The 24,855-nt window shown below is 43.8% G+C and overlaps 1 protein-coding gene across 1 annotated transcript in view; it reads left to right on the top strand.

The window, feature by feature from the left end:
• LOC137412501 (uncharacterized) overlaps positions 1–24,557 on the top strand; it is a 163,080-nt gene extending 138,523 nt beyond the window's left edge. The window contains exons 13-16 of the mRNA XM_068097815.2: positions 3,395–3,496; positions 4,811–4,940; positions 12,569–12,680; positions 20,851–24,557. Of these exons, the coding sequence (XP_067953916.1) occupies positions 3,395–3,496; positions 4,811–4,940; positions 12,569–12,680; positions 20,851–20,965 (459 nt within the window). The 3' untranslated portion in view covers positions 20,966–24,557. The remainder of the gene's footprint in view (positions 1–3,394; positions 3,497–4,810; positions 4,941–12,568; positions 12,681–20,850) is intronic.
• Positions 24,558–24,855: the final 298 nt, after the last annotated feature.

Here is a 24,855-nt window from a genome sequence, read left to right as displayed (position 1 = left end):
ATGGGATTTAGATCCGGGCTTTGACTTGGCCATTCCAGAACCCTCTATTTCTTTCTTTTCAGCCATTCCTTGTTGGATTTACTGGTATGTTTAGGGTCATTGTCATGTTGCAAGGTCCACCTTCGGTTGAGCTTCAACTTTCCGACAGATGGCCTCACATTATCCTCAAGCACCCTCTGGTACAATGAAGAATTCATAGTGGATCCTATGATGGTGAGCTGCCCAGGCCCTGATGCAGCAAAGCTGCCCCAAACCATAATATTTCCACCACCATGCTTTACAGTTGGTATCAGGTTCTTGTGGTCAAATGGTGTCTTTGGTTTTCGCCAAACATGTCTTCTGGTACTGTGGCCAAATAGCTCTGCCTTTGACTCATCTGTCCAGAGCACATTGTTCCAGAAGTGCTGGTCTTTGCCTCTGTGTTCATTGGCAAACTTTAGTCTTGCCCTGATGTTCTTTGTGGACAGCAAAGGTTTCCTCCTGGCACATCTCCCATGTAGATCAAATTTGTGCAGCCTCTTTCTGATGGTAGACTCGTGCACTTTGACATCAACAGTGGCAAGAGCTACCTGTAGGTCCCGTGATGACATTCTGGGGTTCTTAGAGACTTCTTTCAGCATCTTGCGGTCTGCTCTCGGGCTGAACTTGGTGGGGCGGCCTGGCCTGAACAAGTTGGCAGTTGTTTGGAATCTTCTCCCCTTGTAGATGATCATCCCGACAGTCGAATGATTGATTTCAAATTGTTTGGAGATCTTTTTAAATCCCTTCCCAGACTCGAAGGCATCTACAACCTTCTTTCTGAAGGCCCCAGAGAGCTCTTTTGATCTCGGCATGGTGACGCCGCACACTTCAACAACAAAGAGCAAACCAAGCTAAATGTCTGAGGTTTTAATAAGACAGGTTCCTCCAAGATCCTCTCTAACGATGATCTAATCATTTGCACCTGAGCTGGTGCACCTGATTCTAATTTAAGTATTTGAAGTGGTGATAAATGTAGGGGTGTACTTACTTTTTCCACATGCGAAATTTCCATTTATGTTTATTTAAATTATACAATGGACTCCAAAATGTAAATGTTTCATGATATTTGTTATATTATATCACCTTTATCTATCAATATTGTTGAAATGAAAATCAAATAGCTGTATGTTGAAATATGTTGAGAAAGTCAAAACTTTACATGGAGTGTACTTACTTTTTCACGTTACTGTAAGTAGCAAGATGTTAATGTTCGCTGACTTCCAAAATATACAGTGCCTATATAATGTCTATACCCCTTTCAAATTTTCACCTTTTGTTGCCTTTTAGCCTGGAATTAAAATGCATCAAATCAGACTTTTCCCACCTTTATTTACACGTTGTAACCCACAATTACCAAGTGAAAAACAATTTTTACAAATTTTCGAAAGTAAACCAAAAATACCAAACTATAATTTATTGGTTGGATGAGTGTCCACCCCCCTGAGTTAATACTTGGTGGAAGCACCTTTGACAGCAATTACAGCTGTGAGTCTGTTAGGATAGGTCTCTACCAACTTTGCACACTTTGATTGGACAATATTTTCCCATTCTTCTGTACAAAACTTTATAAACTCAGTCAAGTTGCGTGGGGAGTGTTGATAGACAGCAATCTTCAAATCGTGCCACAGATTTTGGATTGGATTTAGGTCGGGGCTGTGACTGGGCCACTCAAGAACATTTATCTTTTTGTTCCTTAGCCACTCCAGTGCAGTAGCTTTGGCTGTGTGCTTTGGATCGTTGTCATGCTGAAAGGTGAACTTCAGTCCCAATTTCAGGTTTCTTGCAGAGGGCAGCAGGTTTTCCTCTCGGATTTTTCTTTATTTTGCACCAACCATTTTCCCTTCTATCCTGATAAGTGCCTCAGTCCATGCTGATGAAAGACATCTCCATAACATGATGCTGCCACCACCATGCTTCACAGTAGGGATGGTGTTTTTAAGGTGATGTGCTGTTGGGGTTGCGCCAAACGTAATGTTTTGCGTTTAGGCCAAAAAGCTACATCTTGGTTTCGTCAGACCACAAAACGTTTTGCCACATGGCTTCAGAATCTCCAGTGTTTTTTTTTTTGAATGCCTCAAACAAGACAAACAGGTAGGCTTTTTTGAGTAATGGCTTCCTTATTACCACTCGACCGTACAGGCGAGACTTGTGGAGTGCTTGGGATATTGTTGTCACATGCACACCGTGACCAGTCTTTGCCCTAAATGTCTGTATCTCTTTCAAAGTTTCCATTGGCCTCTTGGTGGCCTCTCTGATCAGTCTCATTCTTGCTTGGTCATCCAGTTTGGAGGGACGGCCTGATCAAGGCAGGGTCTTGGTGGAACCATAAACCTTCCACTTCTTTATGATTGTCTTCACTGTGCTCCAAGGGATAGTCAAGGCCTTTGAAATATTTTTATACCCATCCCCTGATCTGTGCCTTTCCAACACTTTATCCCAGAGGTCTTTTGATAGCTCCTTGGTGCTCGCAGTTGAGTCCTTGCTGTGAAATGCACTACCCAGCAGAGGAAACCTACAGGAACAGCTGATTTTATTCTGAAATAATCACAATCACTACAATTTAACACAGGTGGAGGCCAATTAACTTGATGTGTGATTTTGAAGGTGATTGGTTACACCTGAGCTAATTACCTCCGCCACCAAAGATAGATGGAGGTTATGTTTTCACCCCTGTCTGTCTGTCTGTTTGTCCATTTGTTTGTGAACAAGATATCTCACAAAGATGTGGACGGATTCGGACGAAATTTGGCAGAGGTAGTGTATGTAACAAGGACGAAATGATTAGATTTTGGTGAAGATCCGGATTCGGATAAGGCCACTATAATTTTTTTTAATTTTAATTGATATTACAAGGGGAGTGGACGCATCCAACCAAGATATTCTAGTTTTGTATCTTAAATAAATTTTCTGAAATTTGTAGAATTTGTTTTTCACTTGGAAGTTGTGGGTTATGATGTGTAAATAAAGGTGGAAAAAGTCTGATTAAATGCATTTTAATTCCAGATTATGAGGCAACAAAAGGTGAAAAAATTGAAATGGGGTGTAGTCTTTCTATTGGGAACTGTATCGATGATTATCTTGGGCAAATGATAGGTGAACAGAGCAGAATGTTTGTGAAGTACAACATGCCATCTCTTGATTAAATCCATCAGTTAAGCGATGGGTAAAAATGCCTGGTTAATTATAAACCCAAAATGAGATGAAGGTTGCTGAACAATAAGAATCTGTAGCTATCGTGAAGGTGTTGAATTTTTCTGGCAAGGAGTGAAGAGTACGTTCAAAGGAATCCGACCCACGCTTTGTGAAATTTGTAGGAGTCCTTGGCCAACATGTGAAATATAATCCCAGCAATATTGTGCTTGTTTGTCAACAGGATGTGCAACGGTGTGTACAATCCCTCCAGGAGCTCGGGTCTCTAACACTGACTGCACAGCTCCTGCAGAAGAACCAGCAGGTTATTGACACACTAAAAAAGGTAAAGTCCGAGAATGCATCAAAGTGGTAGATATAACTAGCTGATGTTTTTGTTCTTAAATGCTTGTATTGCCTGCAGTAACATATATTTTACTGCCTTTGTATTGGATTGTTTTTGAGCCTAATGAGCTTTGTGTTCGAGTATTTTTCGTTTTTGTGCATCTCTTAATATTTGGGTGTTGTTTGTTTAATACTTTTGTTACGGATTCGTCACTTCCGTTTTTGTGGTTTTCATCCACTATAAACATTTTTGATTCCATGTAGTATTATTGTTGTCGTTTAAGGGAAATAGATATTACTATTTTCAAAAGGTAAAAAAGTTAATGTTTTCAATGAAACTGGAACCGGATGACGACGAAGAGGAAGAGGAAGAGAAGGCGGAGCAAGTGAGTCGGACAAGAAGCCGAGCTGCTTCGAGGTCTGGAGCGAACGTTGGCGAACGAGAGTCACGACTGAACTTTGGGTTTCCCGGGAAAGGGATTCCTGCGACAGAGTTGTCATCGCTGTGACAGATAAAGCTGCGTGACAAGTTTTGCGGTCGATTCCGAAGAGAATCGTTGGATTGCCGTTACGCCACGAGAACGGGCCGTCGGCCATTTTACCTCGCGCAGGACTTGCGCTTCGCTCAAGGTTTTTCATCTCGCTTCAACCATTTTCACCACATTCAGACGTTAATCTGGTGTGCGTGTGTAACGCGGCTTTTGAGTGCGAAATCTGCGGTTCGCCGATTTGGAGCCGTGGAACGTCCATACCCGAGGGTGTGATTTCCCAGTTGCCTTGAGGGCGCCTTTGGCAGCGGGACTGCGACTGTCATCCGAACGGGATTCTGGTCTCGATACAACATCGTACGGGCGATCACTGGAGTGGATCGACTTTGGCTTGAAGCCGGAATCAACTTTGGTTTGAAGCCGGGAAAGAGACTTTGGGAATCTTCTTCTTTTCGCTCACTTGGAGCACAGTGAGTTATCTTGTACAAACCTGATGGTACCATCATTGGAAATATATATTGGTTGTACAATTGATTACTATTGTTGTTGTGCTGTTATTCTTGTGTGATCTTAATACAATATTTGTTTGTTGGTAACAATTGGTGTGGCTTCACCATTGATCTTTGACATACAGAATAACACATCTTTCTGCCGTGACTCCTCTCGGGGCTCGGAGGTACACCGTGACCGGGGTTTGGGGAAGAGCACGTAACACTTTGTCTTTGACAAAGAAACTGCAATTTTTGGTGTCCTAATGTATTAAAAAGGTTATCTGGATAAAGTTGTGTGTCAGTGTAATTGATGTTCCACTGCTGTTCATCTTACAGGTTCGCCGTTACAAAGCCAGTGAAGAGGTGATGAGCACCGCCTCGGAAATCTATGCCAAATTGAAGTCCAAGTTTCTTGGAAATGCACGGGACATTCCCATGAAGCAGCAGGACAAAGTCGCAGCAGAAGGTGAAGCAGCAAAAATGAATCGTGGTTAGCGCCTTTGCCAATTGCCATTGGATTTTTGGGCTGCATTGTTGAAATGTCTTCACAAACTGAAATTGAGATGAGAAAAAAGCAGGAAGGACAGAGGAGAGAATGGAAAGATGAGGCATTGACGAGTAAGGGAAAGGTGTGTGTGTGTGTGTGTGTGTGTGTGTGTGTGTGTGTGTGTGTGTGTGTGTGTGTGTGTGTGTGTGTGTGTGTGTGTGTGTGTTAGTTAGTTAGTTAGTTAGTGTTATTGGTTGTGATCTCCATTGTGGTTTTCCGAAGGCCGAACTGAGTCCTCCCAGAACTTAAGGTATCCACCTTCTCTTCAGGAAGGGATCACAGTTCATGGACCAAACTGTTGTATTTTTTGTTGTTCTCAGAGTTTTGTTCTGAGGGCCCTTTTCAGGATCGTTACCGAATTACAGACTGCCTCCAGTTGTTGTTTTTTGTTTTTTGTTTTTTTTGGGAGAGGTTGGGAATGTAACAAGCACCAAATGATTAGATTTTGGTGAAAATCTATATCCAGATACTAGAATATTTCATGATTTCTCACCATTAGGAGATGGGGACAAAAAGGATATATGGTAGGATATCTTGGAAAGTTTTGGACAGATTTGGATGAAACTTGGTGGACTGCTTGGTGGTGTGACTGAAACCTGGCGGTGTGATAAGGACGAATTGATTTTATTTTGGTGAAGATTTGAATTCGGATATCGATGAGATAATTTTTTCAAGTGTTTCTTCACCATTAACAGGGCCAAAAACGATTTTTTTTTTTTTTTTTTGTATACAAGATCGAGGCTCGTGAAAGAGCTAACATTAATCACACAAAAAGACAAACCGACACACAAAACACAAAAAACAAGGGGGAAGGACACAAAAGAGAGGGGGAGAGAGGGGGAAGGACACAAAAGAGAGGGGGAAGAGGGGGAAGGACACAAACACAACATTTGAGAGCAGGGACATCGGGAGGACTTGGGGGGAGGTGGGAGAGGAATAAAACATATGAACACTGCAAGGACTCTGGGGTGAATTACCGGGGGGTAGAAAAGATCAAGGTTTTCGATGGGGGAAGATAGGAGATGGTGGTGAACAGCTGTTTTAAAGACCTGGAGGGAGGAGTGGGATTGAAGGGAGTGGGGGAGTTTGTTCCAGAGGTGGGAGAAAAGGGGAATGAAAGAGTGAAGGTGAGCAGAGAGCCTAGACTTTGGCAGTTTAACCATAAGAGGGTTGCAGACAGATCTTGTGCGACCTGAAGGAATATTGGGGGGACAGAGCACAGAGAGAGCTGGGGGAGCAAGGCCGGAGAGGAGTCGGTAGAAGACAGAAAGACCACCAACCTGCCTGCGGTGAGTGAGTGAAAGGCCCTCGGTGTTGACTACATCGCAGGAGATTCCAATGATTCTGAAAGCTTTGGCCTCAACAGCGTGAAGCCGAGCAAGGTGTGGGGCAGGAGCACCAGCCCAGAGGGGGGAACAGTATTCCATTGAGCTGCGGATGAAAGCCTTGTATGTGGTGAGGAGCTCAGGTGTGCCAAGGAAGGACTTCGCACGACGGAGGATGCCCAGTCGGCGACTGGCTTTGGAGGCCAGCTTGGAAATGTGGTTTTCCCAAGAAAGATCATGGCAGATAGTGAGACCCAAAAGCTTGAGCGACAGAACTTCTTGGAGAGGATTGTTGAGAAAGTAGATGGGAGGGTTGTCCAGTCGGTCCTTTCGGAGAGACATTGTAAGAGTGTGAGATTTGTCAGGATTGAAAGACATGTTCCACTTGTTTGACCAGTCTGTGATTTTGTCCAGGTCTGCAGAGAGTGAGGAGGCTGCAGACTGCCGATCTGAGGGATGAGGAATGGAGCGACAGAGAGTAGAGTCGTCAGCAAAGAGATAGAGAGGATTTTCAAGAGAGTCAGAGAGATCATTGATGAAGACCAGAAAAAGCACAGGGCCCAGAACACTACCTTGGGGAACTCCAGCCTGAACAGGAAGAGGAGATGAGAGAAACCCATTCAGGGCCACACGTTGACTACGACCAGAGAGGAAGTCCGCCAGCCATGCGTGGAGATTTCCATGGATACCAAAGGAGGAGAGTTTGGTGAGCAGAGCAGGGTGCCAGACCGTATCGAAGGCATGTGAAATGTCAAGGGAGACAGCTCTAATTTCCTGTTTGGCGTTGAGGACCTCCATCCATTGTTGAGAAAGCAGAAGCAGCATGTCCAGAGTAGAGTGACCAGGTTTGAAACCAAATTGATGATCAGAGATCAAGCCATTGGAGAAGAGGAAAGATTTAATATCTGAAGCAATGATAGATTCCATGACTTTGCTGATAAATGGGAGAAGGCTGATTGGTGCTGGTTGCTGGGATCTGTTTTTGCACCTTTTTTGTGCAAAGCGGTGATGTTGGCTGATTTCCAAGCAGATGGCAGATGACCTTGAGCAAAAGAGACAGTGAAGAGAACAGAAAGAGGGAGTGAAAGAGCAGAAGAACATGATTTTAGGACCCGTGGGCTGATGCCGTCAGGACCAGTTGCAGAATCAGAGTCGAGGGTTGACAGAAACTTTTCCACCTTGTCAGGAGGAAAGGACACATAGTCCAGGAGCAGCTGGGTACGACTGGGTACGGTGGGTACAGAGAGGGATGGGTTTGGGACACAAGATTTAGAGGCAAACACAGAGTTGGGGCATTCAGCTTTTTCACGTGCGGAATCAGCCGTTAAGCCGTTTGAGGTGAGGGAGGGGATGGAGAGGGACCAAACACCAGAAACAGATTTGACCAGATGTCACCAGGATTTGGAAGAGGGAGACAGATAAGAGAGTTCGGTCTTGAGAATGGTGAGAGATTGTTTCCTGGCTCTCCTGAGGGTGGACACACACTTGGTTCCGGGCTTTGTGGAAGGAAATGAGATTTCCTTCCGTTGGATTTGCTTTCCAGGAGATGAAAGCAAGTTGTTTCAGGGCAACAGTCTCACCACAAGATTCCGTGTACCATGGACGGGAGGAAGGGTATGACAACTGAAGACGAGATGGGATAAATCTGTGCATGAGAGAGAGAGCAATTTACTTTGAAAGAATTCCCAGGATGAGTTGATGTCAGAGGCGGTGGAGATGGGAGACCAGTCCAGATGATTGATGGCTGCTTGAAGACCGTGCCAGTTGGCCTGAGTGAAATGCCAGACTCGTCGACGCTGAGGAGGCTCTCTGAGAATGGTCAGAGAGATGTCCACTTTGACAAGCACATGATCAGATGAGCCGATTGGAGCAGAAGAAGAGCAGCAGACATTTTCAGGGAAGTTTGTCATAACCAAATCCAGAAGAGAAGATGCTCCGTTGACTGAGATCCGGGTCGGGAAATTGACAGATTGTGTCAGTCCCAGTGAGTTGCAGAAGTCCTTTGCTGAAGAGCCATGGCTGGTGAGAGAGGTACCCACACCCAGCCAACTGGCATGGTGACAATTGAAATCACCACATATGAGGAAGAGAGTGTTGGGATGGGTAGATAGAAGTTGGTCCATATTATCAGACACTGAGATGTAGATGGAGTCATCGCTGTTTGGTGGACGGTACAACACACCTATGAACAAAAGGTGGGAGCGAAGGGGAAGCCGTAGCCAAAGGTATTCCTGGGGGTGAGGTGGAGAGAGGGCAGTGGAGGGCGAGTGAGGAAGAGAGTTTTTTATAAAGATAGCAACCCCACCTCCAGGACGAGGCTCAGGTCTATCATACCGGAGGAGGGAGTAACCTGGGAGAGATACCAAGGCATCAGAGACATCATGAAGGAGGAAAGTTTCTGTTAAGCAGATCACATCTGGTTTGTCAGAAGCAACCTGTATGGAGAGGTCAGTCAAGTTTGAGCGAAGGCCCCGGATGTTTGAGTTCCATACCGTTAATGAAGAGGAAGGGGGAGCATCGGGTCCAGAACAGGGGGGGGGGGGGTGGGAGGGGTAGGGTAACATGTGGAAGAGGAGGAAGAGGTAGGGAGAGCTGTTGAAGGTGTGTCAGAGATTTCAGAGATTTCAGAATAGCTTGAAGAAAGGGAAGAATGGGGCGGACAAAAGGTTTGATGGAGATTGGGTGAGGCACAGTGAGGTGTTATTTGAGGAGGGGGAAGAGCGAGGCAGAAGGTTTGGGGAGATGAAGGTGAAAGTTGGAAGGGGGAAGAAGCAGGGAGGATGCTTTGAGGAGGAGGGGTGAGAGGGGAGTCTAGGAGGGGAGGAGCGAGGGAGAGTCTCGGAGGGGAGGGGTGTGGGGGGAGTTTAGGAGGGAGGGGAGGGAAGGGGCAAGGGGGGAGATTTGAAAGGGATGGGTGATGGGGAGGATTTGGAGGGGAGGGGTGAGATTGGATTTTGAAAAGTGTACGATTCATGGGAAACGAACATTTTTTGCAAAATGAGTTTGAGACCTTCGAGTCAAAAATACGTTGGAGGACAGGAGGAGGGGTGGAGTTCTGGATAGTTTAGGGAATGTAGAAAGGAGGAACTGTAAGAGATGGTATTATATATATTTTTTGGAATGAATAGATTTGGTGAGCAAGACGAAAGCATCCTTTTGTAGGAAAAGAAGAAAAGGGTGTTATAATATATGAGAGAAAATAGTTGTTCAGGGGAGAGATTATACATTTCTAACCGCGTGATTGCGAACGAAGAACGAACGAACAAAAAGAACAACAAATAAATGAATAAGACCTGGGAAGGAAATATTTTTTTGGGGTTTTTTTTTTTTTTTTTTGTGAGTAGAGATATTAAACAAGGAGGTACGGGGTGAACGACTGGGACGAAACAGAGAACGAAAATAATTTCAGCGCATTCGACGAATCGCTGAGAGAAAAACAAAACCACAAGGTCGGAGACGGTACGGTAGTCTAAGCCTACGAGTACTAGGCCGCAGAATACTCGATACCATTAACCGACGATTGTGTATACATGTACGAAAAATTAGCACCGAAAATTTTCCAAAAGATACGCTTTAGGTACACACACCGAAAGATAGATACAGTCTCGACAAAAACACGATTGTGAAAGATCACTTAGCTTCAAGAGCGTGAGCGCATGGAGCAGCTTCGAAAAGACGTGACCTCGCCGTGATCTCGCGAGATCTATCAAGATGTAGCATGATATCTCAAAGTTGTGGACGGATTATGCCACGAACGGTGGACAAGAACGGTGGATGTTGTGGATGGTGGACGAGTTGGTTAGGTGACAAGAACAAGCCAATTCGATTTTGGTTCTGGTTTGAATTCAGATCCGGCCTATCAGTACATACAAAACGTAAACTGTTCATCCTGGAGGTATGCGCTCTTCCGAGTCCTGTTCAAGTTTCCATTTTGAGTTTGTTTTTTAAACACCAAAACACTCGAGGTATTTGTCTTCTATTTTGTATTTGTTTTTTATTCTTTGGATTCTCTTTTTTAGTTTTCGGTTTCTGTTTCCTTTGCTTAGCTGTTGTATTAATTGCTGTCTTTTTATCCCAAATCTCTGTGGTGGAATTTGGCTTCGATTTGTAGAGTTTGGCTTTTTCTTCTTGTGGTGTTGTTTGTCCGTTACTTTTTCTTGAATGAATAGTGCGGCTGCAAAACGCACGATACTGATTTCCTTCAAGGTGGATGATTCTGAAATATTTTTTTATAATTGAATAGTTGGTTTGCCTCACTAAGGTATCTGCCCGTTTATTGTTGTCTGCGATGGAAATTTGGTCTCCTCTCTGAATTTTATCAAATTTATCTCTGCTATTTTGTTGGTTAAATATTCTTACAGCCTACGCTGCTGTTCATCATCTTCACCCTCCTCCTCTCCCTTATTCTGCTGCTCTCCTTTGTCTTTCTGCCCATCAGCATCTGCCTTTTCCACTCTTTTCCCCTTTGCTGTGCCTGAGTAACCTGGTCCTTTTCTCTGAACAGATTTTGCCCCTCTTTCAGGTGTATGCCCTCGTTCTCTCCTCTCGCCACACTGACTGCTCTACCTTTGGACTGGCTCGATGTCGGTGTGGGAGAAATTATAAGCAAAATAATTATTCTACGGTGTTTTCTGAGAAGGAGAGAGAGTAGGCGAATTATCGCTGGCACCCTGACGAAATTATTTTATTTCTCACCGACTCAAGAAAGAAATATTGCACTTGGATGAAATGAGGAATGAAATTCTTGGATGAAATTGTGTCAAGGCCAACTCCTTGTGCCAATCAAATCCCTATGATGTCTCAGACTCTGAGTGGTGCCAAGCTCTTCGGAGCGTGGTTCATGGCCCTGCCTGTCCTGTGTGCTCACCAAGTTTGTGCTATCCACGGTAATGCTTCATGCCTGGTTTCCGGTTGGTTTTTAATTAGTGTGGTTCATGGCCGATTTCTTACTTGGTGTCTGTAGTGCGGTGTCATAACGAACACAGGAAAAGATTACAGAGGCAATTATATACAGGGGATTAATTACCCATAATCCCTCGCTAATTAACAAACCCCACTCCTCATGGGGACGAAGATACACTAACACGACATCCGGTCTACACAAATTTCCTACTCATGATTCATTGAGGTTTCTTCTTCTTCACGACAGTCGGAGCACACTAATCTATACACTACCTGGCTGTAAGGTAATCATTGTATCCCTCCTACAAACGTAACGATATAAACATGTATATTTATAGCGAATGAATGTTTCAAAATGAATTATTTTGAAGGACATTAATATTAAGCTCTCAGACTCTGAGTGGCACCAATATTTGCTTGTCTAAGCTGCATGAACAATTCTCTACATTCTTGAAACTATTTGCAAAGGCTTGTATGCCCTCTGTGACTCCTGGAGGTCAAATTGACCATTGTAAACTCTGAAAGTTAATCAGCTTTTGAATGCAACTTATTCTGACTGTTGTTTTGCAAATCTGCATATCTTTCCTTTACAGTGGAGGTCACATTAACTCGTTGGGCGGTATGGAGAAAACGTTGTTTTTTGTAAATTGCTATCCAAGGGTCAAATTAAGATTGAGTAAGGCATTGTTAAGTTCTCTGGAGGTAATCCACATATCTCTTTGGAATGTCACAGATGTAACTTGAAAGGTCTGTCTTTTTAATTGTGATCTTAGGGGGATGGATGTGTTCCCTCCGAATGAATGGTCTTGCCTACGTGACCTGTGGGGGATGGGTTCACGTGTGTTTGTTCTTCCCCTCCCACCTATTCAAAACATGAAGGTATATAAGAACAGATTTTTGAGACTGTCAGTGGAGTGAGCTGTGATGTCGGGTTAGCATCATGTTCGTCTCTCCTATCAGTGTGCACATTATGATAGTTTGCGCTATAAATAGATGATTTTTAATAAAACGATTCAATGAACCTTTGAGCTGGTCTTTGGGGATGAGACTCAACTTTTCCTTCAACATCGGGGTTGAGGCCCCCATTTCATTTCACAGCCAAAACACCCTCTTGTGCCATCTCAGCCAAATCCCAGCCATCCCTTTTTTCACCTTCAAGCGAGCACTTGGCTCCCCTCCCTCTAAGCGCGCCTGGTTCTCGCCATGTTATTCTCATTTTATGAACCAGAATTATAGTAGAGTATAGTATAGTGTATATATAGTATTTCCTTTTTTATTTGGCCATTGTAATAACAAACAGTGACTGCATGTTATGGACAGGATGCAATGAGTCGGTGAATGGCGAGGATGCCAAGGAACAGGCGCCTGAAGCTGACGGTGATTCCTCTCCACAAAGAGCTGAAAAAATTGGGGGAGAAGATGATCCCAATGGGTAGGTCATTTTATTAAATGAAGAAAAGCACACCTTTATTGTTGTACCACAATATGTGATTTGCTACAGTCCTGGTGCCTGTAGCTGTTGTAATATTAGGAAGCATTTGCTCATGTGCCTTATTGCCAAGATGTTGTTCAGCAATGTTGCTGTCGAAGTTTCCATTAGCTCACCTGGAATTGATGCCATTGTCTATAGCCACGTGGCACATTGATATGCAGTTTTTTTTTTTTTTTTTTTTTTTTGTATACAAGATCGAGGCTCGTGAAAGAGCGAACAACAAAGACAGTTGATCCTGTCTTTAGACACCGCCCCTCGTGTCAAGCCCAAGGTGGTCTCTCAAAACAGGTCTTTCACGAGGGACACTCCTGACACCATAAGCTTTATTATGATTCATCAAATTTACCTTTTGCACGATAACTATGGGGTCAATTTCAATTTTTATGGTACTGTATATAAACTAATAGATGGCAACTCAACGTCATCGTTTTAAAGAAATATTGAATTTTGTTCTCATTCCCTCCTTCATTATATAAACATACAGTTAATGGACAAAAAAAATGGAAACACCAATGTAAAGTTGCTTAATATGGCGTTGGGGCGGCCGGTATGGCCTGTATGCACCGTGGCATAGAGATCGAGCGAGGAGGCTTGCTTCGATCTCTCCACGACATCAAAGTTTGAGTATTTTCCCATTCGTGTTTTTGTCAAATTTCCACTGGTTATTTTATTGTGCATGTGTTGTTGTGTGTTTCTATTTAGTTTTGGTTTTGTAATTATTGCAAATTTGTGTGTAATGAGTCGTTTTTTGTTTGCACCTCATGCACGGCCTGGTCTGTCCAGGCTTCCTCCTCCCCCCCCCCCCCCCGTCAGTATTTTGTGAATATAAGTTCTCTCCTTCATAGTATTTGCTTGTTTCTTTGATTTTCTTTTCTCCCCCCTCCCTCTCACAAACATCTTACTCTTTGTCCAACGTTTTAAAAACAAAACAAACAAACAAAAAAAAATTCTTTGTTAATTCCTTCTCTCCTCCCGGACACGTGCTTGTTCGCTCTCCTCCTCGTCTCGACTTGTGCCCCGCCCCCTATATCTCGTTTTTCTTCCACCTCTGCTCCTTCTTTCTCAAATCCACGTCCTCACTTAGAGACTTTTCCCAGATTATTTTGCATGGTTTTGTTTAAATATTATTTAAATATGTTTATACCGCAGCCGTGATACTGACGCCGGCCTCGTGGCGATCGCCACCCTCGATTACAGAGATCTGTAATCTGGTGGTGAAAGAAGGCCGCATTCCAGTGGATTGGGAACTGAGTACCCTAGTCCCTCTAGACAAGGGGAAAGGTGACCCTCTGGAGTGTGGCTCGTACCGAGCGATAAAGTTATTGGAGCATGGAATGAAGGTATTGGAAAGGGTGTTGGAGAGGAGGATAAGGAAGAAAGTGAAGATCGACGAAATGCAGTTTGGATTTATGCCAGGAAGACGAACGACAGACGCGCTTTTTATTGTGAGGCAGTTGCAGGAGAAGTACATGGAGAAGAGGAAGAAGTTGTTTCTTGGGTTTGTTGTCCCCCGTCGCTCAGCGGAGCGAAAGGGGGACTATGGCTTCCCCCTCCGTCCGTGTGTCCGTCCGTCCGTCCGTGCGGGCGTGCGTGTGTGCGGGCGTGCGTGCGTAAGCGAAGGACCGCATTCGAATTTGGTGTGTGGGTGCAACCGACGTCAAAATCCAAGATGGCCGCCGCCATGTATGTCTGATGCCATGTATGTCTGAACCTTGTAACCTGCATATCTTGAAAAATAAGCGAAGTACCAACTTCTAATCTGGTGTTTGGGTGTATCTAGGCATAAGGAAGAACGCTATTGAAAATTGGGTCGCCACCTCAAAATCCAAGATGGCCACCACCATATATATGTCTGAAACTTGTGAGCGAAATATCCTGAATAATTAGCGAAGTACCAACCTCTAATCTGGTGTGTGGGTGTATCTAGGCACAAGCAAGAACGCTGTTTAAAATTGGGTTGCCATGTCAAAATCCAAGATGGCCGCCGCCATGTATGTCTGATGCCATGTATGTCTGAACCTTGTAACCTGCATATCTTGAAAAATAAGCGAAGTACCAACTTCTAATCTGGTGTGTTGGTGTAACTAGGCATAAGGAAGAACGCTATTGAAAATTGGGTCGCCACGTCAAAATCCAAGATGGCCACCGCCATGTATGTCTGAACCTTGTGAGATGAATATCTTGAAAAATAAGCGAAGTACCAACTTCTAATCTGGTGTTTGGGTGTATCTCGCCATAAAGAAGAACGCTATTGAAAATTGGGTCGCCTCGTCCAAATCCAAGATGGCCGCCACCATATATATGTCTGACCCTTGTGAGCGAAATATCTTGAAAAATAAGCGAAGTACCAACTTCTAATTTGGTGTGTAGGTGTATCTAGGCCTAAGGAAGAACGCTATTGAAAATTGGGTCAACATGTCAAAATCCAAGATGGCCGCCGCCATGTATGTCCGAACCTTGTGAGATGAATATCTTGAAAAATAGCGAAGTACCAACTTCTAATTTGGTGTGTGGGTGTATCTCGCCATAAGGAAGAACGCTATTGAAAATTGGGTCGCCACGTCAAAATCCAAGATGGCCACCGCCATGTATGTCTGAACCTTGTGAGCGAAATATCTCGAAAAATAAGCGAAGTACCAACTTCTAATCTGGTGTGTGGGTGTATCTAGGCACATGGAAGAACGCTGTTTAAAATTGGGTCGCCACGTCAAAATCCAAGATGGCCGCCGCCATGTATGTCTGAATCTTGTGAGAAGAATATCTTGAAAGATAAGCGAAGTACCAACTTCTAATTTGGTGTGTGGGTGTATCTCAGCATAAGGAAGACCGCTATTGTAAAGTGGGTCGCCACGTCAAAATCCAGGACGGCCGCCACCATATATATATATACACAAAGAATTAAGTTAAGCACCCCTACACAACGAATTAAGGTAAGCACCCCCTAATATATATTCTTTGTGTATATGTATACATTGGCATATATTCTAAGGTATGTGAGATCAAATAATGATTGGTATGACATTAGCAATTATCCATTGATGAAATGCAGATGAGTGCACTCATCTGTGACGCCCATCGCTCGTGCAGCACGATCACGTGGGTCCTACACACGTTATTGACGCAAAGATCGCTAGAGGTCTTCTCAGAACAATGACTGTACGTTAGAAAACATAAACGTCATCCACACTGTCCGTGATGGACCTATAGCTCCATACTTAAATTGAGGTGAAAATATGCCTAAAATTCCCAAAAAATTTCACCTTAAATTATTCAGAATAAAATATTGAAAACGGCATGATTGTTATGTTTTTATGTGACCATAATATCACTTCTCCAGAAAATATAGCAATATCATGGGTATATTACACTGTTTTGACGACAACAAACTTGTAATGTGCGAGGTTGTAAAAAAACGGGGGGGGGTGCTTAACTTAATTCTTTGTGTATATGTCTGAACCTTGTGAGCGAAATATCTTGAAAAATAAGCGAAGTACCTTCTGGTGTGTGGGTGTATCTCGGCATAAGGAAGAACGCTATTGAAAATTGGGTCGCCACGTCAAAATCCAAGATGGCCGCCTCCATGTTTGGCTGACCCTTGTGTGCGAAATATCATATCATAGCATGTTTTCTGCGTGTTCCACTTTGTCAACTCACATCACTTCCCCGACGGGGGACCTAGGCGTAACGCTTGTTGATCTGGAGAAAGCATTCGATAGGGTTCCACGCAAAGTATTGACATGGGCATTGAGGAAGTTAGGAGTGGAGGAATGGTTGATCAGAGTAGTGATGGCAATGTACAAAAGAGCGCGCACAGCTGTAAGGACGAAGGATGGGAACAGTGGTGAGTTTGAGGTGAAGGTGGGAGTGCATCAGGGGTCGGTAATAAGTCCACTACTATTTGTAGCTGTGATGGAGGTGCTGGCTCAGAACATAAAGGAGGGTTTACCGTAGGAATTGTTGTATGCAGATGATCTGGTGTTGATTGCAGAAAGTATGGATGGACTGAAGGAAAAGATGAACAAGTGGAAGGAATGTATGGAGACAAAAGGTCTGAAGGTGAATATCGGAAAGACAAAGGTGATGGCAAGTGGTAAAGCATGTGGTGAGGTGGAAAGAACTGGGAAGTGGCCCTGTGCTGTGTGTAGGAAAGGTGTCGGAGTGAACTCCATTCAATGTACAATGGTCGCTGAGTTGGTTCATCAAAAATGTAGTGGTCTGAGTGGGTCATTAACCAGTGTGGCAGCTACATTCAAATGTAAGGTGTGCACAGAGGGAGCTGCAGATGGAGGAAATGTTGAGTTGGATCTTGGAGACGGCGTGAAGCTGGAAGGTGTGAAAACATTTTGCTACCTCGGAGACATGCTGAATGGAGAGGGTGGATCAGACTCGGCAACGGTTGCTAGAGTGAGATGTGCATGGAAGATGTTTCGGGAACTGAGTGGCGTCTGATGAGGAGGGGAGTGTCGTTGAAGCTGAAGGGAAAGGTGTATGCTGCATGTGTGAGAAGTGTTGTGATTTATGGGAGCGAGACATGGGTAATGAACGTAGAGCAGCAACGAAGGTTGGAAAGGGTGGAAATGCGAATGGTTCGATGGATGTGCGGAGTATCGTTGAGAGAGAGGAAGACGTGAAGCTGGAGGGTGTGATGAATTGCGAAATTATGATGGGAATAGAGCCTGTGATTGATGCTGTGAAGAGGAACAGGTTGAGATGGTTTGGTCATGTGTTGAGGAAGGATGAAAGTGACTGGTTGAGAAGAGTGATGGAAATGAATGTAGAAGGAAGTAGAGGATGGGGAAGACCGAGAAAGACTTGGCTAAAGATGGTGGAAGAAGAAATGCGGGCAAGGGGGTTAACAAGGAGAGATGCAGAAAATAGGGCAAAATGGAGAAGATTGTCATGGGGACCGCAAGGCTGACCCCCGCTCTAGCAGGGAAAATGGCCTTTAAAATGCATGTTGTTGTGTTGTTGTTGCACCGTGGCATAGAGTCTGCCAGCGTGTGGAATTTTTCAGGAGGGATGCGGCACCATTCTTCCACGATAAAGTCAATCAACTCAAAACTGTTTGATGGAGGTTGAAAACACTGCCTCAGGTGTCGTTCCAGAATATCCCATAAATGCTCAATTGGGTTCAGGCCTGGTGACTGAGAAGGCTAAAACATACGGGTAACATCAGTGTCATGCTAATCAAGTCATTGACATGTGCTCTGTGGATGGGGGCATTATCATCCTGGAAGACACCCTTACCGACAGGAAATAAATGCTGCAATATGGGGAGGCAGGAAGGGGTGATGATGATCACTCAGTCACAGATCACTGATGATCACTCAGTACCATTATGTAGTGATTGGCATTGACCTTTCGTTCTAAGGGAATGGCTGCACCCAAACCATGCCAGGAAAATACATCCCACAACATGACAGAACCACCAGACTCTTCTGTCGAGAACATGGTGGTGGATGATTCATCTGACCATATCGCATTTCTCTACTGCTCGGTAGTCCATTGCTTGTGCTCTTTGCACCACTGAACTTGCAAAAACTTACTTTGCCAGTTGTCGGTTTGTGCGGTTTTTGCGGTTTGTGCACTGCAACCCGACGATGATATCCCGCCCTGTGGAGTTCTCGGCGGACCGTTTTTGATGAAACTGGCTACCCGCACCCCAAGTTGAAACAAAGTCAATTGATCTGCAGTTGCTCGCCAGCTTTGCCTTGCACTTTAAATTAATGCATGGAAAGCATGATCCTGGATTATGCCCTTCCGCCCAGTGTTTCCCTTTGCTGATGATGTCTTTCCCTCGCAATTCCATGCTGACAACACCTTAGACATCATTGTTCATGAAGCAAGTTGAACTGTCTTCGTAAATGCCTGCTAAACGCGCCCCAACAATCACCCTCTTTCAAAGTCACTGAGGTCTGCTCTTCCAGCCATGCTAGCCTTGATTATAAGCAACCAGGCCTGTGCGGCATTTCTATAACTAGTACACACGCTGATTACTGGAGTGGCAGGGAGGGTCATTCCTCTTTGGGGTATATAGATTACCGTCGATCTATGGTGGGGTCTCAAGAACATTGGGTGTGTTCATTTACCAAGTTTGTTGTGGAGAGATTCCCAACCGGTTTAAGAATTTGAGCAAGCATTGCATTCAAAACCGTTAAGGAACGGCTGGCTTGGCAAGCGCAAGCTAGCTGCTTGGTAAATGAGCACACCCCGGTCTTCTCTTTCAGTTTCGTATCAAACAGCAGGAGCAAGTTTCAAAAGTTCGCCAGAAAAAATGCCACGGTAGCGGCAGAAAGGGCCATGTTATTAACCCAACATTTGTGTGTTATATAGAGTACAGTAGATCTTCGCTCACTTCTGTAAGTAAACCTTACTTCTAGTCCGGCAGCTAAGCTAAATATAGCATAACAATTGTGCATTTTGTGAGGAAAGCACCAAATTTGGCACACTAGTAGACTATCATATTATGAAAAGATCTGGATATTGGGCCATCTCAGATTCAGAGATTTGATTTTTGCAAGATTTGCAGATTTTGCAGATTTGCAAGCTGAGATTGCAACGCCAGGGACGGCCGACTCCTTCCTGCGAGCTGCCCACGTCACCCGCACAAGAAGAGCTCATCAAATCACTGCAGCGGCACTGCACATCCTGCAACACCGTGCGTATGAACGCCACTTTTTTGACATATGCTGATGATGCAGAAGACCTGCCTGAGTTCGAAGACAGGTGTCACCAGAGAGGAGAAGACATTCCCAACTTTCAGTACTGGGCAACTGTGCTGGAACTAGAGATGTTGGTACTGGTCTACGTGCGTTCTCTGCGGCAGGCTTCATTCACGACGTACCTTGATGCCCTGACGGAACTGGTCCCATGGTTCCATGCCTTAGACCACACACACTATGCCAGGTGGGTCCCTATTCACCTGAGGGACATGGTTGCACTCCCAATGAAGCACCCAGATGTAGCCAGATAATTCAGGGCTGGCAACTTCACTGTACAGAAGACGAAGAAGGTGTTCTCTTCGATCCCAATCGAATCGAAATCTTGCAAAAATCAAATGTCTGAATCTGAGATGGCCCAATATCCAGATCTTTTCATAATATGATAGTCTACTAGTGTGCCAAATTTGGTGCTTTCCTCACAAAATGCACAATTGTTATGCTAAGTTGCCCCACTATTGACGGATGTCGGGATTCCTCCAAATTTCTTCATTTAGTGTTATAAAGAGCATTAGCGACTGTTTAAAAAGCTAAGCATACGTGTTTGTGGTTTATAATATTTTTACTTCCTATAGAAGCCGTTGCTCCCATGGAAACACCATTATAACTATAAGCTATTTATACACGTTATCACTGCAGGAAAAACGCCTTGGGGAAGTGGGACATTATTAGTATTAATATTGTTTTGTAATAACATTAACAATATGCGATTATCATTAATTTTGTTATTAAAAGCGTCTTTGGAAAGATTCCACGATAAATCTTCTTCTTTGGACAAATGGCACAATAAAGCTAATTTAACATTGATGTGCATCTCAACACGCAATGCAATTGACGGCAATGGTGGGGAAACCTGCTCGGGGGAGAAAACCCCCTTGAGGATAAGGGTAAATGAATGCGCTACAACCTTCATTATGTAACCCTTCGTCATCCTGTAAAGTTTGGTTGAGATTGGATAAGTAACGACGGAATGTATTGGCGTCAAAAATTCATCAGTCGGACAGACAGACACGAAATGGCGTATTTTAGTGTGATGATCCTAAGCATGTTAGGATGTTATGTGCGTAATTAACACATGGACCACATCTGTGTGGAAGCCGTTGCTTTCAATATACTTGGCGTTCCTCATTTTTACCCCGGTGTTTCCATTTTTTAAAGTCTGCTACCTGTAGGTTACCATTGACCGATCTCACATTTTGCATGCATTGGCAGATGTCCTGGCGAAGTCCGTTGTCGACAAGCAATTTAAGTTTATGGAAAGCACCGTGGCTGCTTTCTTCATTCATTGAGCTCGCAAGACAAAGTAACGGATCTTTAAAGTATGAATATCGTTGCATGAGGCTGCTACCCACCGCTAAGTGAGAGGACTATTCTATCCATCTGTTTCGCAGCACACGGGATGAAGACAACATGGACACCCAGCAAAAGGTCCGCACAGACACGGAATCTTCCATTGGCAATTGGGACATCTCTGCGTTTGATATTGTCGGGTCAATTATCTCGTAGTGTTTAAAAAATGTTTTTACTTTGACTCTGTGTATTTTTAGATGAGTTGAAGAGGTAGTTTTGTATGATGTCCTTTTCGTTTTTGCATGTATTTTTTCCACTCTCGACTTGTCTTTACTTGTGCATATCTAATTTTTTTTTTGTTGTCCCTCGTCCTTGTGTCTTTGCTCACTAGATGGAAAGGGTTATGGGAATGCAGGAAGGGTTGGGGGAGGAGGAACGAGGGTAGATGGGCTGGGGAGAAGTGAGAGGGGGGGGGGGGGGGGGGTTGGATTTGTACTTAAATTTTTGTCTATCACTCTTTTCCTGTCACTTCCAGTACACAGTCATTTTTGTAGGAACATCCACGATCTGTGAGCAAAACGTTCTCCCGGCACGGTTCTTTCTCTGTTGGTGCTTGAGGCACTGTAGTTGTTATGAAAATAAAATGACTGAGTTCGAAACCTCCCAGACAAGGATGTGCAGGGTAAAAATGTGATGTCTTGGTAAGGCAAACCTATCTTGATTTTACACCGCTCAAGCCACCATGCTTCACGACAGAATTTTAAACAGTTTGTTTTTGTGAAGCTTGTCTTGATGCTCAACTGCAATTTTAAGGCACTTTTTTCACCACAAAACCACTCTCTCAAACTGTCAATTGACATATCCTGACACGTTACAGATGTTCTGGCAAGCAGGAATGAGTTACAGTGCATTCAGAAAGTATTCGGACCCCTTCACTTTTTTCACATTTTGTTATGTTGCAGCCTTATGCTGAAATCGTTTAAATTCATTTTTCCCTCATCAATCTACACCCAATACCCCATAATGACAAAGAGAAAACAGGATTTTAGAAAGTTTTGCAAATTTATTAAAAAGAAAAAACTGAAATATCACATATACATAAGTATTCAGACCCTTTGCTATGACACTTGGAATTTAGCTCAGGTGCCTCCCATTTCTCTTGATCATCTTTGGGATGTTTCTTCACAGTGATTGGAGTCATCCTGTGGTAAATTCAATTGATTGGACATGATTTGGAAAGGCACACACCTGTCTATATAAGGTCTCACAGCTGACAACGCATATCGGAGCAAAAACCAAGCCATGAGGTCGAAGGAACTGCCTGCAGAGCTCAGAGACAAGATTGTGTCGAGGCACAGATCTGGGGAAGCCTACAAAAAATTTTCTGCTGCATTGAAGGTTCCCAAGAGCACAGTGGCCTCCATAATTCTTAAATGGAAGAAGTTTGGAACAAGCAGGACTCTTCCTAGAGCTGGCCGCCTGGCCAAACTGAGCAATCGGGGGAGAAGGGCCTTGGTAAGAGAGGTGACCAAGAACCCGATGGTCACTCTGGCTGAGCTCCAGAGATCCTGTGTGGAGATAGGAGAAACTTCTAGAAGGACAACCCTCACTGCGACACCCCACCGATCTTGGCTTTATAGCAGAGTGGCCAGACAGAAGCCAAACAGTTCAATCTTGGTTTCATCAGACCACAGAATCTTGTTTCTCACAGTCTGAGTCCTTTACGTGCTTTTTTGCAAACTCCAAGCAGGCTTTCATGTGTCTTTCACTGAGGAGAGGCTTCCGTCTGGCCACTCTGCCATAAAGCCCAGATCGGTGGAGTGTTGCAGTGATGGTTGTCCTTCTGGAAGTTTCTCCCATCTCCACACAGGATTTCTGGAGCTCAGCCAGAGTGACCATCGGGTTTTTGGTCACCTCTCTTACCAAGGCCCTTCTCCCTCTATTGCTCAGGTTTGCCGGGCGCCAGCTCTAGGAAGAGTCCTGGTTGTTCCAAACTTCTTCCATTTAAGAATTATGGAGGCCACTGTGCTCTTGGGAAACTTCAATGCAGCAGAATTTTTTTTGTCGGCTTCCCCAGATCTGTGCCTCAACACAATCCTGTCTCTGAGCTCTGCAGGCAGTTCCTTCGACCTCATGGCTTGGTTTCTGCTCCGATATGCGTTGTCAGCTGTGAGACCTTATATAGACAGGTGTGTGCCTTTCCAAATCATGTCCAATCAATTGAATTTACCACAGGTTGACTCCAATCACTGTGAAGAAACATCTCAAAGGTGATCAAGAGAAATGGGAGGCACCTGAGCTAAATTTCAAGTGTCCTAGCAAAGGGTATGAATACTTATGTCAATGATATATTTCAGGTTTTTCTTTTTAATAAATTTGCAAAACTTTCTAAAATCCTGTTTTCTCTTTGTCATTATGGGATATTGAGTGTAGATTGATGAGGGAAAAAATGAATTGAAACGATTTCAGCATAAGGCTGCAACATAACAAAATGTGAAAAAAGTGAAGGGGTCTGAACACTTTCTGAATGCACTGGCACTGTATGTTTCAAAAAAGTAGGCATGAGTTTGGTGTCTTACTACAAAGGAACCTTTCAAAACGGCCGGATTAATTCCTTCCTTTTAAATGATAGAGATTTTATTTTGAAAATCTCCCGGCAAAAACGCTGTCGCCAGCTGAGACGAGCAGTTCTTCAGAGCATTCGATGGTCGGTAAGCTTTTACGTTATGTGAACTGTTTGCGGCCTGATTTTTATTGGTGGAATAAAATGTGGTGCTTTTTTTCCTAGAAGTCTAAAGTACGTCTCTCTGTTGATAAACGGTAAAATTTTTGCCGGTTATAATTGCGAGGTTTCCCAAAATCCGTCAAAATTGAATGGTACATGTCAAATTTCACGAGATGAAAAAGCGATGTTGCAAATCAGCAAACAGTGATTTGGAAATTCCTCACAGTCTTCATCAAAATGTCCTGGAATTTCATCAATGCAAGCTTCGAGGATGAAATGTTGGATCAGTTTTAATTATCTGATTGCTATTTCTGCATCTGCTGCATTTTCACCTGCAAGTCCCGTTGTGTGATAATGCACTTTGACGTTGGTATTGCAGAGCCAGAACCATCCATCTGCCAATCCACGACGTTATTATGAAGCTTAACAGCCTCATATTCACACACCTGTTAAAAATATATTTGCAAACGGATTATCCAAGTGAGTTATTATTTTTATTTTTCCAAAGTCACTTGATGCAGATGAAATTTCAAACATTTCAGGATGCAATTCGTCATCGAGTTCGTACATGTTGGTGGCACATTGAACGTGCAGACAGTGCAAGCTGAGTCGAGAGTTCTCTCAGCATAACAAAGTTCAGCTCAGCCACCCTGTCTTTGCGACTGCTTGACGTGTCGCTCGGGAGTGTAGGATTTACCGAAATGGCATTTGGATAGGATAATATGAAAGCTGTTGTGATCATTTTGAGAGCAGCATTGAGGCATGACCACACCACCTCACGTTGAGTTTTAAAAGCAACCCACTATTTCCTGTTGTATTGAGAATTTATTCTTCATATTAAAATCTGTTGGGTTGTTTTTTTCGGTAATGCATTGTTGTGATTCCATTCAAATTATTTCAATTTTTGCAACATTTTCATTTTCCTTTGTACTCATTGTACATAATTGTTAGTGTTAATCAATTGTTCTGCACCATTGTCTCCCCCCCGCCCCCTCAAGAATCTCAAATTGCCTGAAAAAAGGGGTTTGCAAAACTTTGGGACAAAAAAGAAAAAAATTAATAAATAAGAAACCATCCACAGGATGTCGGAATTGTGTGATCTTCATTTGGTTATAACTGGCGTGTTAGAAATAAATATACATGCTTGATATTGCAGATGTTGATGCATTGATCAGGCTTGTGTGCCAAATGGAACTGACTGTACGAGGGTGGTGGCAGCACAAAGTGACACCGGTGGCCTGGTTGTGAACAAACTCCAATCCCATCTCGGAAGTTGTGAAGTTTGAATCCAGCTGAAGGCAGCAGTATGAACTTTTCGGTTCTGAGCTTCAGGAAATCGAACCAGTCTCAGAGTAATTACCATGGCACTATCGCATTGTCG

The sequence above is a fragment of the Myxine glutinosa genome, chromosome 7 (genome assembly GCF_964187855.1).
Source record: "Myxine glutinosa chromosome 7, kmMyxGlut1.1, whole genome shotgun sequence".
NCBI lineage: Eukaryota > Metazoa > Chordata > Myxini > Myxiniformes > Myxinidae > Myxine > Myxine glutinosa.
This window is presented reverse-complemented; position numbering and strand designations above follow the sequence as displayed.